We start from the raw sequence: 18,697 nt of genomic DNA, 5'->3' as shown, positions 1-18,697 counted from the left end.
AAGTGTTCACTACTGCTGATATGGACACAGTAGTTTCTCATCACTTAGTACAAAAGTCAAAACCACTGGGAGAAAAAAGTGGAATGCAGCTTATTCTTCACAACAGCCAGGATCAGTAGTGCAAGAAGTGTACTCTTGCACTTGATCTCCTTTTTATTCTTGCAGTTATTCAACACCCACTGCACCAGTAGTGGTGGGAGTATTGAGATCCTTTACTCAAGTGAACATAGCAATGGCATGTAAAAAAACCTGATAAAAGTAAAGGTCCTATCAGGGCATCATATTTTATGAGCCGATCTTATTTTTGTATGTAAAATTTCCTAGCAAATTTACATTTGCAAAGCAAATGGTGGGTTAATGTCAGTGGTTGTAACACTCATACTGAACACTTTTCAGAAAAAGGTATGAGCCAGTAGATTAATCCTTCCAAACAAAAAATACAAAATACATCACAACATGGCAGTTTATCAACTGAAACATACAAAACACACCATTTTTGTTTTTATTTTAAGCTATGCACATATCTTATTTTAGGTTTGTTTTTTGCATGATTGTCCAAACTTATTGCAAATATATTACATATAACTTTATCATCGTTATACAAATAAATGTAACATTTTTTTTTCATTTTAAATGGTCCATATTCTTTCATACATTTTTTTATTACAGTGTGTATCAGTTCTGTTTGCTTTTGTTGTGAACAGCTTTTGTTGTGTTTGCCTGTAAGTTGGAATGGTTACCAGATCTTAATATACAAATCTGTTTGTCAAATGTAAAGCGAACAAAAGCTATGTCAACACAGGAACCTGCTACATTTGCATATTTACAATAACCTACATGTCACCTACAAAAATGGCAACTGTTAAGCAAAAACATTCCATGTTTTTACATGCAAATAGAGACATGAAACACATGAAACAAAACTCACCACTATACACGTCTGATGCTATTTTTTAAAATAAGCTGAGCTGAACTAGTTTTGTGTTTTTGGGTGACATTATGGAAAATTGAAAAAATTTTATAAAGGCAACAACTGAAATATTGTATTGTTAACGGTCACTACACAATTTTACATGCCATTTTCCATGTAAGAAAACCTATTCCCATGCCAATGATCTACATGTGATGATAATATGTGAATGATGCTGATCTTAGTACATTTTAGCAGAACTGTCACCACACTAAACCACTGATCACAGGACTAGTGTTCCTCTTTCTGTATTCCCTTGTCTTTATTCTGTTTCTGTCTTTCTACCGTCTTCCCCTGCAATGCATTTCATTTCAATTTGCTGAGGAAGTCGATCAATCCCTGGTGAAATTCTCTGGGTTTGTCCATGTAGCAGGCATGGCGAGCTCCTTCCAACTTGAGCACGAAGTGATGTGGAAGTTGTAAGAGGTTCTTGTGGGACTGGGCACCCAGATTTGTGTCCAGGGCTCCAAACACAATAAGAGTGGGAGTCTGGAGTGAGAAGAACACAGGAGTAAGGGAGACTATCCAGCATAAAAAAAGTTGTCACACATATTTTCAACTATATCAGCTTTGTAAGGATACACCGCCTTCTCACTTCTTCTGAAACTGGCGAAGTTGTTGACTTATTGCATAAAAGCCTAGAGACATCGGATACATAAATATAGCAAAATGTCCAATGGACATCATGATGACACAACAAAAATACACTGTTGGGCAAACATTTGCTGCGCTGCAACTGATGTAACTTTCAGTTAATCTATTAATGTTTTCTGTTTTGGTTTATCAATCATTTATTCTATAAAATGACAAGAAATACCAAAACGGCACAGTACCATCATCAGTCGCAACAGACCAGATAAGATTTATCAGTTATTAACATAATTGATTTAGAAGTGAAATTATTAAATGCTTAATCAATTAGTCAACAGAGAGAAAATTAATCGTCAATTACTTTGATGATCAATCAATTATAAAAGTAATTTTTTTGTAGCAAATATGTGAACCAAACTAACAAGCAATGTCACCATGTCGACTTGGACTACAAGCATTTTTCTGAAGACCTTTCACTCCTTTCCTAACAATGAATCAAGAAAATAAATGTTGATCATGAAAATAATCATAACCACTTTGTGGTAATTTGATTTATCACAAACAATATTTGATTTGGATTTGATTGAACTTAATGGGTATTTCAATGTGACATGTTATGTACACAAGGCATAAAGATTGGGAAGATCAGCCATTGAATAAGCCCTTGCAGTTTATTTATGTCCGAGGGCCCCCTAGTGGGTTAATTTGGTCATGCCTCAGTGGCATGGATTTCCCATTAAAGGCACAGTTTCCCTTAAAATGAAAGGTTAACCATGATGTTTACTCACATAACACATGCTACTGGGGCCATTTCCTTCTATCTGTTGTTTCTGTTGTAATATATCACTCACCACTGTCACATCAACAGAATCTGTTCTTCCCTCACCTGAATATTTTGGTACTGCTGTGGAGTGTAGTTTCGGGTACCAACTGGGGCTATGGGAATGAAGCCATGTAGCTGAGCGCTGTTCTTCATGAAGAAGGGGATGGAGTAATGTCCACTCATGGAGGGGCTCAAAAGCACAGCTGCCCTGACACCCAAAGACTCCATGAATCTTGAAAGGAGGTCCACTCGATTCTGGTCAGTCTTCAGAGCTTCTGAGTCCGGGGATTTTCCATACCCTCCAAGAAGAATTTTTCCAAGAAAAAAGATGATAATTAAAAAAAAAATGTGATTACAAAATGTGCATGTTGAGATTCCTAGACATCACGCACAGGAGCTATTCCCACCAGTGTGTGGATGCAGTGAGATTTCATTTCATTAACTGTGCTGATTACGTAAAAGTTAATTTCAGAGTTGTGCAACAAGTAAATAAAATGTGATGTGTACCACTCCTCGTCTCTTAAAAAACGCTGCATTTTGCAGGTAATAACATGTTTTGTTTTCAACCACAAGAGTGCACAATCAGCTCATGAAACAGCCTGCCAACACACCTGTCTAAAAATTAAAACAAAAATATTATTCTCTGCAAAATACCTGCAAGCCAAGCTGAGTACACTACAAATTAATAAGAAATTGACAATCCAGTTTTATAGTGATATGACTGCAGTCACCAAGATTAGTGTTGATAATGTGGAGCAAGACTGCAGTTCTACCTGGCAGGTCCATCGCTAAGGCCTGATATCCATTAGTTGCCAGCAGGGCCATGGTGCCGAGTTCTTCCCAGGTTTTGGATGTGAAGGCCTGGCCGTGGAGAAGGACCACTTGCAGCCTGCACAAAGAAATTATTTTGTTTTCCCATGACTCTCATGAATATTTTATAACAAGCACAGATCAGGTAAATAAAGCTGTCGGCTAGCAGCACTGCCTGCGTTTACATGCATTAAGTGATCCACCTGTTTGTTGTGTTCACTTTCTTAGATAATTGGTTTGGATTTAATAGTTGAAAGGACAAAGAACATTATCACCCAAAATGTTCTAAGCAGGTCTCTGCTTTTGTCAGCTCACCTCGGCAGTATCTGTCGTCCAGCCCCATCAATGGGTAAAGCCTCTCGGAAGAACAGTGGCGGGTCCCCGGGCAGCTGTCCGGTGCGTACAGACACGTTGATGGTTGGAAGTGGAGGAGGAGGAGTGGCCATCAGCCCCAGTCTTTGAGCCTCAAGAGATGGTTCCATGCTGCCCTGGCGAATGGATGGCAGCAGCAGGTACAGCAGTAACGTGGCCAGCAACACCAGGCCCAAAACAACAAGACGATTGCGCAAGAAATTCATTTCGTCGACGAGGACGACCTAGGCAAAAATGGTAGATAGTGCATTTGGTGAGATCCAATCATATAGATTCTATTCATACAGTATGTCTGTTTGTTTGACAGTGAGTCAAGACCACTGTGGTTCAGCTTGTGTAACTTTCTTATATTTTGATTCAAGAAGAAATGTTTAAGTTTTTAAATCCTGTTTCTTATTTTCATAGTGTTAGCCATCATTCATATTGAAAACACTGTTGAGATACAAAGAAAGGGAACACAAGCTTTGTGTAAACAAATGTTGCCAAATCTTCAGACGTCAGCAATGAACTTGATGGATAAACTTGTATCGTAACACATAAGAATGATGGCCAAAAAAACAAAAAGAAGACCTGGCTTGTACTGCTGGGCAGTTAGGCAGTTAGTTAGGTGGACAGCATCTTTCTGTGTGTGCAGCTTAGAAAGACATAGTTGCGGGTGAAGGCTTCACTAGACAATTTAGCCCTTGCTAAAATTGCCACGAATTGCCCATCTAAATCCCAGCAGCTGCAACGAACAACAGTGCACTATAACGCTAGATGGTAGATAATGATACCCATGTTTTAACAGTTAAGGACTGGCTGTGTACGGAAACAGAATGAATCCAAAAAACAAAGAAAACACAAGAAATATTATGAGTTAATGGAAAGTTAACCCTGCAGGATATGGGCTCAAGGATCTGTAGCATAGCAGTGCAGAAAAACAGTAAATCGGTGAATGTAATTTAGTCAAAACATGCAAGAAAGCTAACATTAGCTCGATGTGTCGCTCTGGCTACATCTCTGTACAATGGGATGCAGACAAGATGCATGAAGCTATACAGCACCACGGGGAAACATACCGACACACAGGAGATAACTAAACACGATCACTGACAGAAGGACGAGGCTGTTTGCTTTGTCGTCATGTCTTCTGCATTGCTGGTTTCCAGTGATGGGAAATGTTGCTGAAAGGGTCGATGCTGGTGGTAGCTAGCTTTCCAAACTGAGAGAGACAAATTGGTGCCTAACGCTAACTATACATTTTTTTCTGATAAAAAAAAAACTACCTGTTCATTCCGTGTTCCTTGAATGGAAGAACCCCCGATAAACCGACGGTAAAGACTAGATATAAACTGTCACACGAGAAAGTCGAAAAATTCAGAGAAAATCTGTTGAATATGTGTGTGCTCTATATTAAATCTACCACGGACCAAACCATCGACTGTATATAGGTCTAAACCGTCTGTTCCCCGTCGGACCACATTACGTGCTGCACATAATCACAACTATTTCCTTCTGAAGCTGTTAGAAAATAAATACACACATCTGTCAACAAATAAGATAAAACTTTAAGTTATCCAGTGAAAATGTTTGTTTTTCTTTGTCTCAGAATGAACTAGACTTGTTTACTAAAAAAACGTGATGAAACTTGCAGCTTGATTAATTTTCCCTCAAAAAATAAATTTATACCTTGATTTAAGATACTTTTGCGCTGGAAAGGATGTGCAATTTTATAAACTGTATTTTTGAAAAAAATCTTAAGCCAATTTTCCATTTTTACCGAATTTCAGTGTACTTAATTCAACTTTTAGTATCTATCTGAATAACCTGAAACTTCAGACTTCACAATTGCAATGCCATAAAAACACTGACAAGCATCGTGACATTACTTCTTTTTACTTTCATCTTTTTTCCTATCTTTTTTGTAAACTATTGTGTACATTAGTCTTTGAGAATTTTATACATTTTATACTATTTTTGATACATATTCAGCATATTTTTTTCCCCAATTCTAAAATATTTTTGTAAACCTTTGCAATCAAATGGATGGAGCACCAAAATTCTAAACTGAAGAATATATTTTCTGCTTACAGTAATAATTAAAAAAAAGCTCCCAGTAGACTACAGTATGCATGAAAAAAGAAAAACAGGACAAAAAAAACTGCAAAATTCTTTTTTAATATTGAAATTCTTGGATGTAAAAGGCAAATATGAAATATTTTTAAATACAAAATCCATTGATTTTTCTCCAGTTTGGTTTAAAACAATAACATCAATACACTTTGGCAAAATAAGGCTTTTAAATTAAGGTATTTTTCTTATTAAAACTAAAACAGGCTACTTCTACAATGGAGAGGTGGAATGGTACAACAGTTCAATCTGAGGTTGTGGAATGAACAAGACGACATCATGTTAAACATAAACATATGCACAATGAAACTGGTGCTTTAACATAGTATTATCCACCAACCTTTTTAGACAATTTGGTCTGATACTTAAATATTTCAGAATGAATGTTATTCTGTAAGGCTCCATCCTTTCAAAATAATATCAAGAAGAATTCCTAATATATTAAACAAGTCTTAAAAGGGCCAGACTGGTTTTTGCATGTTTTACTTCAGTTACAGATGTTATATTATTTCTGACTGGTGTGCATTTAAGTTTATTTTAAGGTTATCTATGCATTATTATGTAGTACATATAAGAGAAGATTGTTAGTGCAAATTCAAAGTTGAAAACACTATCCCAGTAAAAATAGTTGGCAATATGTGCCTAACATACTTGTAGTAAAAAGGCTAAAACATGCAAAAAAACATCAGTATGGCTCTTTAAAGCACTTCTTCCTTTACCTTTATGTATAGATTTTTAGCCTCCTATTAAAATGTAAAGAGAAATCCTTGGTATTAACTTGTCACTTAAGTACTGTGGGGAAAAATCATCAGCATTATACAAGGGTAATGTCATTCTTCTGTCTTAATACCACAGAAACCAGTGTTACTGTGTTTAATCTGATTAATCAGTTAAGCACTCTTTGCTCTAACAAATCGTGTTTACAGATAATGTCAAATAAACCATTAGATCATTTTAGCCAAGGAAGATTAACAATCATAGAAGCACACATTTCTGTTCAGATAAGATTCACAGTAAACGCATCTCTAAGATGACACATTAAATGGAAAAACATCATAATACACAGTAACGTAGTGACTGTATGATTAGAGGCGTCTGAATCCAGCAAAATAACAATTTCATCTCATATACATGAGTTAAAGCCAGAGCCATCTGAACAGAAAATTGGTTAAAGTGCAGAATTTCATAAGTTCAGCTACATAAAATGTTCTATTGCAATACAGGTTCTGTGACTCTTCATTTTCCAGTTTGTGAAAAATAACAAAACCTACTCCTGCTCACTCCTCAATAATTTTAGGTACCTAAACACCTTTTTGAGCACTTCCATACAGAATAAATTCAGAGACTACTTTATAAATATGAAACGACTCAGCTACCTTTGGTCTAGCAAATATATTTACTCTACTAGTTTGAAGATGTACCTACAGTAGTTGCTATCAACAGTGTCATTGGCAGGAGTCCAACACAGGCTGCAATGCAAGCAAGTCAAACTACACGCTAAAAAAAATAAAACTGGTTATAATGTATAGAACTCAGCCAATACTGGATAACTGAGGTTGATATAGATATCTTACTGTTTAAAAAACATAAATACAAACATTTTCAAAAGAATTCCTTACTTTGGTTACTTAAGAATTGCGGCCAAGACATTTGTTCATGGAAAATAAACATATTTTTAACATTTCTTGTTTCTTATCAGCCAAAATAAACATCAATACCAGTATATTTGGAACAAGCCAGTCTGTCTTCTAGAGCATTAACAAAAATTTGGCAAAAGTTACATTACCTGGATTCTCAAAACTTTAACTTTTTTAACATGACATATTTTCATGGCGAAATCCACATAAATTAGAGAATACCATTTGTATCAAACAAATAGTAACATTTGTCTTCTCTGCTTGTCTTTACCGATCTCTTCCAGCCTGGTAGACATTGTGGAGTTAATAGCATCATAAAGCACTGTGCCCAGAAGAGGGCTGAGATGAAAAATCCACAATAATCACAACCTGTACACAAAACCAACTGTAGAAGAACAAAAGAGCACTTTGCAGCCCAGTTAAGGCACATTTCTGAACTGAAACAGGAGGATCAGCCATGTAGTGTCTATAAGCCAAAGATAACCAAAGAGATTTAAGACTGTATTTACCATAATTTATCACTTCTGGCATATAGCACTATTTATATGTTAGTTATAAGGTTATAGATCATAACACTTAAGAGCTTGATTCATCAAGAGATACAAACTATTAGGTAGCAATATGGCAATGCACAATACCTAAAAGTACCATTTTGTTGTAACGCACCAACAACTTAATACTGTTGATCGATCGGCATCAATGTACCTTACTCCCAAACCTTTGCTTAAATGTCATGTTGTTCCACTGTTGTGTTCATCATAAAACAAAACAGATAGACTAGAGACCATCTTACAATGAGATCACTCCAGCCACAATACCCGTCACCATGTTGATGTTCCGACCCATCAGTAGTCGTTACTCCACTATTAAATGACTAGTCAGTAATTATTACTACATTACATGACTACTCACCACTCAAGGGTCAGACCACACCCGTGTTTGAACTCGGCCTTCATTTAGATCACTACTACACATCCGTAAAGTTTCTTGACTGTATTGTGCATGTTTGTTTCCATCTCTGACAAAATCTGTCCACAGACATATTAACACCAGCCAAAGTACTCAGAAATGCATCTGTGGTAGTTCCTGCTACAGCAGGTGTCTCCGGGACCACATTTTGCCATTATGACGCACACAGACACACAGATTCACAAGGTGGAAACAATACCAGCCATGCTGTCGCGGCTGGTAATAATAATAAAAAAAAATTTAAAAAACATTCTAAATTTCATAAGGCATTTCTCTGTGTGGACAATCCAACCTGGAGGTCAGGGCCAGCATGGAGCATGGCAAAGGCCTTTAAAAGACAGTTCTGATTTTTGACATCATTTGATGTAAGTTAACAATCAGCTGCAATATTAATGGATGGATATTAGTTCCAGGAGGCAGTCCTGAGGTTGGAGATCTACCAGTGCAACTTTTCAGACAAAAATATTCCTTTTAGATGGGCCTGTGTGCTGGGATAAAAATGTCCTGTCATACTAGGGGATGTCTGATGACAGGACTGACGACTTTTGCTGTCAGTGCATCACTATTACTAGTGCACGGTAACCTACTACCTTTACGTCAAAAAGTTTGAACTGTCCTTTTCAGGGCTGGCAGAAGCAGTGAATAGTTTGGGCTTCTCTGTTTCCTCAGTGTAGCAGAGTGAGGAGTACTAGTGGGAGTAAAAGGCAAAGAGGCCAGGTCCCTAAGACAGAGGAGGCTCTATTCTGCCCTTTTTCTTTCTGAGCACAAGCCTCACCCCTGTACCCTTGGTAGCACTGGCATTGGAAATGTGTGCGGAAAAGAGCCAGCTCAGCTTGGCCAGGCACTCCTGTAACCTTCAGCTGGCCACCCTGACTGGTGATGCTGTGTGTTAAGGGGCTGAGATGCAGGTACATATCGCTGTCTGGTACTCTGCGAAGACAGCGGCCGTGGGATTTACATACCACCTGACTGCACTGCTCTGCTGCCGTGGACACATTGAGCAGGTACCTGCCCAGCGGTCCCCGAAGATACTCATTTAGGATGGAGCAGCTGGTCTGGAGAATTAAAAAAAAAAGATGTTAACCCCAAACTACTGAACATCAGGCTATTCAGCGTCATAAGAGCAGAGAAGGTATAGTACTTACATTGCTGCTTGCATAGGAGGTGTCCCCCCAGAAGATTACACCTGCAGCTCCAAGTGCAACACTCTCACCAATGGTGGAGACCAGATCTGTCTACAAAACATTCGCACACACACAGTTCATTGGTGTACCATACAATGAGCACAAAAGAATGAAAACTAAATAAGTTAAATAATTAAATAACTGAATTAATAAACTTGATTCAATTTCAAATCACTGTGAATTGATTGCTATTTGAGCTTCTTGGCTATAATCATTGGGGTACTATTTTTTGACATTTTAAAATATGAAATGATTCACCGATCAAGCAAAAATGTATTGATTTATTAATCAATGGTTAAAGCTAGTATCTAAACCTCTACATAACAGATAATGAATGTATAAGCATCCTGTGCTTAATGGACTGTTGCTTTAGCCAACTAACCTCAGTTAGGAGGGTCATCTTATTAATGTAAGTAGGTCTGGTATAAACAAAAACAGGACGTGCTAATCCGTCCCCAACAGATGCCAGACGCATCGCTTCCTTCACCCTGTTTCGGACAAAGAGATGCCCATAATTTGTAGACTCCAGTACAATATCCATGTATATAGACGGGAAGAATGCTGTACATTCCATCCACAACCAATTTAGTTGATCGTTGCGGGCCATCTCCACAACAGGGCAGCGGCCTGTGTAGTTCTTCAGGCTACCCCTGTAGTCATGGTTGTAACAATCTGGAAACAGGTAGAAGCCCCACAGTTGATTGGGCCTCAGATTCTTGGCAAGTTTTAGAGTCTCCAGCATAAATTTGCGAGCTGATAGCTCAAATTCCTGCTGTGCAACTCTTCCTACTTGTTCTGGGGTCCACTTAGGATTCTTTTTGGCCACCATTTCACGGGATTTACTTCGATAGATATCTTTAATGTTCCAATTTCGGATCCACAGTGGGCGCCACTCCTCCCAGTCAATCACAGCCAAACCTTTTGCCTCTGGCTCACGTATGTATTTCTGCACAGCTTCAGGCATTTTTTCATAGTGCTGAGTAAGGCTGGCAACCTGTGGAAGACCTCCATTCACTGCGATGCCACCACGCTCATAATAAGGATACAACCCGAGACGCTCCTTATAGAAAATAGTGAGATTCTGCCGGACAAAGCCCTCATTGGGCGATGCCACAATGTCAAACTGATCCAGAGATAAAGTTACACGATGTCGCGGGGCACACTCCTGTGTTGGGGCATTCCATGTAAGAAGAACTGGCTTCTGGGAATATAATGGCCGTCTTGTCTGCTTTACATCTGCTGAACACAAGACTGTCCACAATGTAAACAGAGTCAGAACCAACCAAGGCAGCTGGCCAGCTGTGGTGAAGAGAGAGTGAAATATAGTCTCCATGGTCACTGCTCACCTTCTCTCTTCTTTCTCTAGAAAAGAAAAACAAAGATATTTTCTTAAATTCAGCAAAAAAAGAAAACCAAAATTGTTCCACATATCCCCACAAATAATCCAAGGAATTCAGTACTTTTCTAATAATTTCACAAATATTAAATCTGTGAAATAAAGAAAACCTTTACGTCGAATTTAAAATAAAAATTTTACTGACTTTCAGATGTAGTACATGCAACATGAACTCGTGGGTAGTGTTTTAGTGGCGAAAATAGGGGAATAAATAAAAAATAGGCAGAAAGTAAACACTGTTAGGATAACCTACCCAGATTAACTAAACGATAAGAACTGCTAATTTATTACCAGTATTACTACATATAGTTTAGGAGTCAGCTTCCTTGACTCCTTCTTTGACTGATGTTACATGTGTCATTTTTCTATTTAACTCCGTTCTAGGAAGTCAATGTTGGTTAGAGTGAAAAGGCAAAGAAAAAACTTTTGACAGTTAATTGCTTTTCTCGTAGACTACTTTAAACTTCTTCTGTCCACGGACTAAATCAACGTAACTTTGCCAAATTAGCTTAAAGTTTCAATGAAACTGGTAAACGTGCTAAGTTAGCTAACGGGTTGTTTCTACTTCCTGTCCAGTCTGACCTGTTCCGATGAAGCCGACGACAAGGGTTTATTCCATTCATGTAACCGACGGATAAATTACTTTTCCACAGCACTGCCATGTGAAAAATAACACTCATAGTCCCTTTAATCCATGTCAATAACTGGCAACTCCACCAACCATAGGCTAACAGAGATGCTATGGCTGCAGCCTGATGACGGCAACGTTCAGCAACAACAGCTCAATCCATTGAGTTACTGACATGGGGGTAAATTATGAAGTTATGAAACACATAATTTGTCTGTTTTGTTTGTTTATTTAATGAATATAACTTGAGGTTGTTCTATACGATGAAAATTGATTAACAAATTATCAAGGTCATAACCCCATCTGTCAGAAATTTGACGGTAAATTACATTCCGGTGCCCCCCATCCCCCTAAATAAAGATCAAAGTAGACTGTTCTCCAGACTCTGCAGAATAAATTTGATAAAACAAAATACAATACAGAGTCCCATCACACTCCTAGTACGTCACTTATTTAAGCAAAGTTTAAATTGCTGCAGTGTTTGAAGTTACACACTAAATAATGACTTAGTCAAAGTTTCATCTAAACTGAATGTATGATTGGAGCACTAGACACCCAGAGGAGGAGGGTGCACTCAGATCCATTAAGTAAAAGTAAAAATATTGAAATATTCCAATACAAGTAAAAGTCCTGTATTCAAAAGCTTATGGTAAAATTACAAAAATTTTGTTTGCAAAAGGCACTTTAGGCACCAAAGTAAAAGTTCTCATTATGCAGAGGAAAGATAATTTAAGTGTTGTATAATACTTACATGTTTTTTATAGTATAGGATTAGTATTACTGATTCATTAATGTGTAAGTAGTAGTTTACTGGTCAAGGCAGTGTAAATTTTAAGTATTCTGTACACTGATGGGCAGTTAAATCTGCACAATCTCCTATATCAAGAAAACATTTCTTACAGAAATACAAACTCTCCAGGCCACTTGCATCTTTCTCAAGATAAGCATGATTTTCGTATTTACAGAATTGTATTAGGAGAGGCCGGCTATTCTTCCATACAGTTGAGCTTGAATATGAGCTATTACTTTGTATGTTGGCAAATGTTTGGCGGTGGTGATAGTTTTTATGTTAACAAAGCAAACAGCATCATTTTTGATAACATGATAATTAGTTTTTAAATTTACCTTTTCAAGATGTGTCAAAACAGTGTCTCTTACCAGCAACCTCTTCCTCACTACTCTCCAGATGAAAGTAGATAAATCAAGCTGTTCCAGTTGTTCAAGATCAGGATGCATACAGGTCAAGTTTGTTACTCTAGTCTGAGTTACCTTTCACAGAGGAAACAAAAGCAGTTGTTCATTCCCTGTTGAAATCCACCACTGACTTGTATTTAAATAGTCAGAAGACTCCACCTCTGTTTGACTTCTATTTTACCAACATGTATGTAAAACACCTCATCATGCTGCCTTTTGAATAGAGGGAGTTTCAAAGAGTAGCTCTTTTTCCTGCTTGTCTGACATAGTCAGAAATATTTAAAACATATACATTTTATAGTACATTGCTCTAATGTCATTGAAAGGGCACACAGAACAAAATTTTACAATTATTATTATAGTAGTCTATGTGAATATAAAGTGACTCAAAAGCATTTGAAACAAATTCATACAGGATACAGGCTTTCTGCCTGATGCCTTAACTCTTGATCTTCAGGTGCTGGCAGGTGTAAAGTTTGCTATGGTAAACAACACACACTTTGGATACACTATAAAATCTTTTGAATCCATTATGAAGATTTTATCAGTAGTAGTATCAACTAATTGATGTTTTCTAAAAAAGTGATCATGGTGAGTAATGTCACAACAGTTTTACTGTAATGGCAATAGACACATACACATCAACTCTACACTGGTTCTAAACACAGGTATAGCAACTGAACGTTGCTAAAAAGTCACGACCAATTAACGGTGTGTTTTTTGTTTTGAAACACTACGTTCCTTGTCTGTTATATGATGTATGTAAAGGCAGATTGTATTTAAGTGCCATTAAATTGTCTGTAGAAATTATTACCCCAGGGATATACAGTAAGACGTGCAGGTCAACAACTAAAAACATCCTGAGCCTTTTGGTGACTTAAGTATAAAGGGCTTTACTATAGATTATACAACTTGCGCTGTTTGTGAGTAAAGAACATATAAAAGCTTCCTGCAGTGTTGGAGTGTGCATTGTTAAGTTGACTCGTTCATACTATCTAGATGGTAAGGACTCATACAATCGCAAAAATACAAATTTTTGAGTGCTGAGAAGGTAAACATAGCTTATTGATAACCTTTTGTGGAACCAAATGGGTTATCAATCCTCTGAGAGTTAATGAAGGACTTCAAAAAGATTTTTTGTAAGATCTCTGTTTGAACTAATGACAAAGAAACACATCAAGTTGCTTACATTGACAAAGTATGTATTTTCACACCTTTTAACTTCAAACACACACTCAAACCCCCTGACCCATGCATTTCTCTTCTGAGGAGTTACTCCAGAGAATGTTGGTAAACCAGCTAAGTCATTTATGATTTTTCAGTTTAGACACGGCAGGTTTGTAAAAAAAAAAAAAAAAAAAAAAATCAAAATAATTCACACATCCTCGTTAATAAGGTAAAAGATTGTGATGGTCCTTGTGAATAATGCCTTACTTTGAAATGTCATTTTAAAATGTGCCCAGAGTTTTGTCAGCAAAGTCGGAGCATGGGTGGTTTGCTGAGTCAAGTCTTTTCTTGTAACCCAAATACTGCAATTCACCTCATGGCCTTGCATATTATTACAGCTTTGTGAAAGTAAACAAAAGGTACAGCAATGCCTCCCTCCAGACTCAGCTGAAAAGAGGTACTTGCCCAGAGGACTTATGTAGAGTAAAATCATTTCATGGAAGCAATAAAGTGGAGTGGATTTTGGCATAGCCCTCTTTATCCTCGAAAGAGAACAATATCACAGACAGCTTTATAGAAACCCTTTTCCCATGGAGACGGCATGGATTGAGACCTTCACTTCTCTCTTAACTTCATCCATACCTCATTAGCAGACACACACACATACACACACTTCATCTCCAAACAATGGTTTGCCTTCACAATTTCCTCTGCAGGTGGCTAATATCATCACAGCTGGAGGTCAGGGGCATTATTTCCACTACATGGGTGAACAGGTCCTGTCGGTTCATTTTAGTGTTCACAACCTTTGATGAAAAGTTGAATTATCTTTTGTTAGAAAAGACTATTTGACAAACAGCTCATATAAGCTTGCCAAATAATTCTTATATAAAGGCTCAGCCTGGAAAACCACATTTGACCTGATGAAAAGAGATTTCCTCCAGAAACTTCTTTCATTCACCCTGCATTTTAGTTAGGATTAAAAATTACATTAGTCACAATGATAAAAGTCCAGGTGGAGGTGCATTAATATAGGAATACAGGATTTTTTTTTTTTTCAGGTTTAGTTCATACCCTTAAAACTTTGGACATATTCATCTTCAGAAACGTTTAAGTCCTTTAAAAGAATCCAGATAGTCTCACTGGAATTATTATAGGAAATTCTTAAGTATATCCATAGTAAATGCACTTTAATATGCTGTGCAAGGATAATGTATGAATATAAAAAAGGACCATGACACAGTTCAGCATTTCAAATTGTAATTAAAAAACAGTTATAATAAATTAAAAGTGAAACAGTATGCCAAAGCAGCAAAGAAAACAACAGGATCTCTTATTAGACTCACTGCTGCTGTGTACATGTGTGGCTCTGAGGTCACTGAAGCAAGTCCATCCAAAGTTATAATATGACATTAATCCACTTTAGATTTTGTGGGCCACTGATTGTCAACTCCCTCGGCTGTTACCAATAAGCAGATCCTGTTCCATGCATAATAAAGCAAGTCATGGTGTTGTCAAAAAACTAAAGTGTGCACTTAAACTTTGCTGCTCTACATAGTATATGACTGTGACAGGAGAGAGAACTGGTTACATCCCCCCTGAACTCCTAGAGTTCAGTGGATTATACCAGAAAACAATCTGCAGCAACAAATTCAGGACTGTCACACATCAATCTGTGTCTGCACACACATTCACACATACATGCACACAAACCATGATCTGTAAACGGATTACTTTTGCCAACTTGGCACCCTTCTAGATCCCCACTGGTGACCTATTCTGTGTCTGCACACAAGCCAAAAACAGATCACATGCAGAGGCTCAGCACACATTGCATTGGGCTGTCCACATAAGGGCATCAAATATGTCTAGAGATCATGTTATTTTAAAACGTGGTTCAGGCTTCCAGCTGTACAGGAAACCACAGGACGGAGTTGACACAGTGGCTAGTCTGAGAGGCTCCTCAGACATCGTCAGGCTTCGCAGAGGACAACTGGGAAATCTACATGGATGCACGGGTGGTCGAGCTTTATAATTCCCTGGAAGGACACAAAAGACAGATTAAAATTGTCTGAAGTAATAATACAGAGAAATGGTGATGGTGAGTAAAGTCCTAGTTTAGATTTATGATTTCCTCACCTGAGGTGTTAGGTTTTTGTGAATCCTCTTCAGTTTGGCCTTTTTACGTCCATTTTTTGTCACAATTGTTTCTTCATAGAACTCGTGGGCCAAGTCACCATCTTCATCAAAGAACATAGAGCTGCAGCACAGGGAAAAACTTAATTGTCCATGCATACATAATATGCCTGAGTGTATCCAAACCTTCAGTAAATGCATCAATTACAGGTTATTAAATAAAACTTGAGTTGTGGCTTGGCAAAATTACAAGACTGAGCCATTTCATATAATACAAATTACTTTTTGTTGCACATAATGTATTTGCAGTAAACAGAAGTGGTCAATGTGAGAGCCACTGAATATACACAACCATAACAAAAACAAAATGTGGTTTCAGGGTATCAAGCCCACAAGCCTGTGAGCATTAAAAAAAAAACACAACCAGCTGCTTAGTTTTCTTATGCCATGGCCCTTTCAGTCAGTCAGCTGTGGTCCTGTGGTTAAAACGCCTTGTTTTTGAAAGCTTAGGGTGTACAGTAAGCTAAGAGGTCAGCCATGAGTATCAATATAACAACTCAGTACAACAGAGCTACATTAGAGGACAGCTAAATCAGCTAAAGCAGTAGAAGACCACAGTATGCTTCTGTGCACTCAAATATAAATGAGGAGAATGGAGATAGTGTGTGGAAACATTATCATGGAAATCTAATGAATGAACAGATATCACTAGATGTGAGAAATTCTGGTTTCTGCTATAATGTGCCAATGGATGGGTCAGAATTGTTGTGCCAACAGTAAAAATATGTGGTTCCATGTTGCCCAGTGTCAACAACACATCTCTTGCCTTCTTAATACCCATATTTCAGACCAATTGTGCACCTTATTAGATAATGTTGTTTTAAGCCTGCACTGTATGTAAGTATGCAATGCCACACTCGCAGGAACTGAGCAATGCTATCACATCAAAATGGAGCTATTCTGAGGAACATTTTAGACACAATGGGGACAGGGAGCTTAAACAAATATCAAAACTCCAAACTAGTAACAGAATAAATTAAATAAAAAATGTTTGCTTTCAGTTACATGAGAGGAATATCAATATTATTATTCCTGTAATATTGACAATATATTCATGTTCAAGACAAAATTATTAAAAGAATGTCATTTTATATCTATATCTATAACATGTCTGCTATAACACTTAAAAAAATGTATGATGCAGGTTAAATGATGCTGAGGCTTTATTTACCTTCGTCTAGTAAACACAAAAGGTGTTGCACCTGGGAAACTTCGAACTCTTGCCAGTGACTGCTCATTTCCATCTTTGGTTGGATCATCCACACTACCTGAGCCAGAAAAAGGCCAAAATCCTTTGGATTTGGAGCCGCTACCACCCATCTTCAGCTGCAGCACATTATTTTCTTAGGTCACAGGACTGCCAGTGATGCTACAGTGTTACTGTACCAGATGAAATGTGACCTTCAGAATTTTAAACCTATAAAAAAAAAAAGACAAATAGGAAGTAGGATCAGCAATACACATTATAGCAAATGCAAAATTATTTTCTACAAGTAGTTTCCTATTTTGGATTAAGAAACACAGAGAAAAAGTGTGAGTTGGGAACATATTTATTTGTGAGTGTGAAATCCTAGTTGTTATTTTTTTGTTGACATCAAAAGTGCTACCACAAGAAAACAAATGGGCTTTACTATAGCACCTATAGTTAATGCAAAAAGTTACTGTGTACGTAGTGCTTCTATAGCCATTTTTTTTCTAATTATACCTTGCTTATGGTTAATATAGTAGAAGACAAATAGAGGTCAAATCCCAGACTCATACATTATGATACACATGACATAATATATGTATTTAATATGCCCTATATCCATGTCAGTGTGTAGCAGGCCAGTGACAAACCAGTACAACTTTATTTGAACACAGCCGTGCCAATGTCGCATACCTGACCATCCTCTTGTGTCATGCTGTTTAATCAAGATTAATTGATATCCGAGAAATTTATAAAACATTGAAAAACATCAGTGAGCTCTTCGTAGTGTCTAGAGGGCTAGGTACATTAGGTTATCTGGAGAGGGACAGCTAATTTGGCTAGCTAACCTTGAACGACAAGACATGTCCCTACATGTGTGTTAGTCGTTGTTATGTCACTTTATGTCCTGGCTGCTAACATTACCACTAGATAAAGACAATTAGCACTCTGTTACTAGCATTAGCCAGGTCAACATGTCTCTATCTGGTTTACAAAATAACGTATACTGACGTTGCCAACGGCTAACGGTAGCTGGTTTAATAACCAGTGTTTATCGTTTCAGCTTGATTAAAAACATACCTACAGTGATCTGTTCGCAGGTGAGAATTTTTCTTTGATGAATTTGTCTTGGTGGTTTGCTAAATCTGCACAGGCTCAGACCTCATAACACACTCGCGGCTACGCTAGCTGTTTATGCTAAGTAACGCTGCACGTTATCTCTGTTTGACTCTGTGGGTTGGTAAAGAAACATTGTGGTGAGCTGTCGCCACCACACGGACAGGAGTGTGAAACAAGAAAGCTGTACAAGAAAAGGTAGCAGCTGGATCTAGCAAAAACGTTGTATAAACTTACCCCATTAACTAGACATAAACAGTACAGTATCTCAGTATGCTGTGCTCTATAGCCAAAAGTAAGTGGACACCAAATGCTCTTAGGTTGTTCTTCATGGTTTAGGTTAGAC

At 37.6% G+C, this 18,697-nt stretch overlaps 3 protein-coding genes across 5 annotated transcripts; all 3 read right to left on the bottom strand.

The window, feature by feature from the left end:
* Nucleotides 1-494: 494 nt before the first annotated feature.
* Nucleotides 495-4,969, bottom strand: abhd14a (abhydrolase domain containing 14A). Of its 2 annotated transcripts, none has more exons than XM_022746814.1 (5): nt 4,625-4,969; nt 3,510-3,790; nt 3,158-3,273; nt 2,448-2,683; nt 495-1,459 (listed from the first exon to the last, which is right to left on the bottom strand). In XM_022746814.1, the coding sequence occupies exons 2-5, from the start codon at nt 3,770-3,772 to the stop codon at nt 1,277-1,279; spliced, it is 798 nt and encodes a 265-aa protein (XP_022602535.1). In that variant the 5' UTR covers nt 3,773-3,790; nt 4,625-4,969; the 3' UTR covers nt 495-1,276. The 2 variants fall into 2 exon arrangements, with proteins under 2 accessions (XP_022602535.1, XP_022602536.1); XM_022746815.1 differs by having other exon boundaries at nt 4,832-4,969.
* Nucleotides 4,970-5,748: 779 nt separating this feature from the next.
* Nucleotides 5,749-11,616, bottom strand: LOC111222919 (hyaluronidase-2-like). Its single transcript, XM_022746828.1, has 4 exons — nt 11,444-11,616; nt 9,848-10,827; nt 9,427-9,516; nt 5,749-9,336 (listed from the first exon to the last, which is right to left on the bottom strand). Exons 2-4 carry the CDS (start codon nt 10,796-10,798, stop codon nt 8,947-8,949), a joined length of 1,431 nt encoding a protein of 476 aa, XP_022602549.1. The 5' UTR covers nt 10,799-10,827; nt 11,444-11,616; the 3' UTR covers nt 5,749-8,946.
* A 2,003-nt stretch (nt 11,617-13,619) lies between these two features.
* LOC111222879 (tumor suppressor candidate 2-like) lies at nt 13,620-18,454 on the bottom strand. 2 transcript variants are annotated; one of them, XM_022746773.1, is made up of 4 exons: nt 18,316-18,454; nt 17,218-17,463; nt 15,990-16,110; nt 13,620-15,889 (listed from the first exon to the last, which is right to left on the bottom strand). In XM_022746773.1, exons 2-4 carry the CDS (start codon nt 17,364-17,366, stop codon nt 15,824-15,826), a joined length of 336 nt encoding a protein of 111 aa, XP_022602494.1. In that variant the 5' UTR covers nt 17,367-17,463; nt 18,316-18,454; the 3' UTR covers nt 13,620-15,823. The 2 variants fall into 2 exon arrangements, with proteins under 2 accessions (XP_022602494.1, XP_022602495.1); XM_022746774.1 differs by having other exon boundaries at nt 18,320-18,454.
* Between the last annotated feature and the right edge of the window lie 243 nt (nt 18,455-18,697).

This window comes from Seriola dumerili, unplaced genomic scaffold (genome assembly GCF_002260705.1).
Source record: "Seriola dumerili isolate Sdu_G_001 unplaced genomic scaffold, Sdu_1.0 BDQW01000109.1, whole genome shotgun sequence".
NCBI lineage: Eukaryota > Metazoa > Chordata > Actinopteri > Carangiformes > Carangidae > Seriola > Seriola dumerili.
The sequence above is the reverse complement of the archived record's forward strand: the minus strand, read 5'-3'. Positions and strand labels throughout refer to the sequence as shown.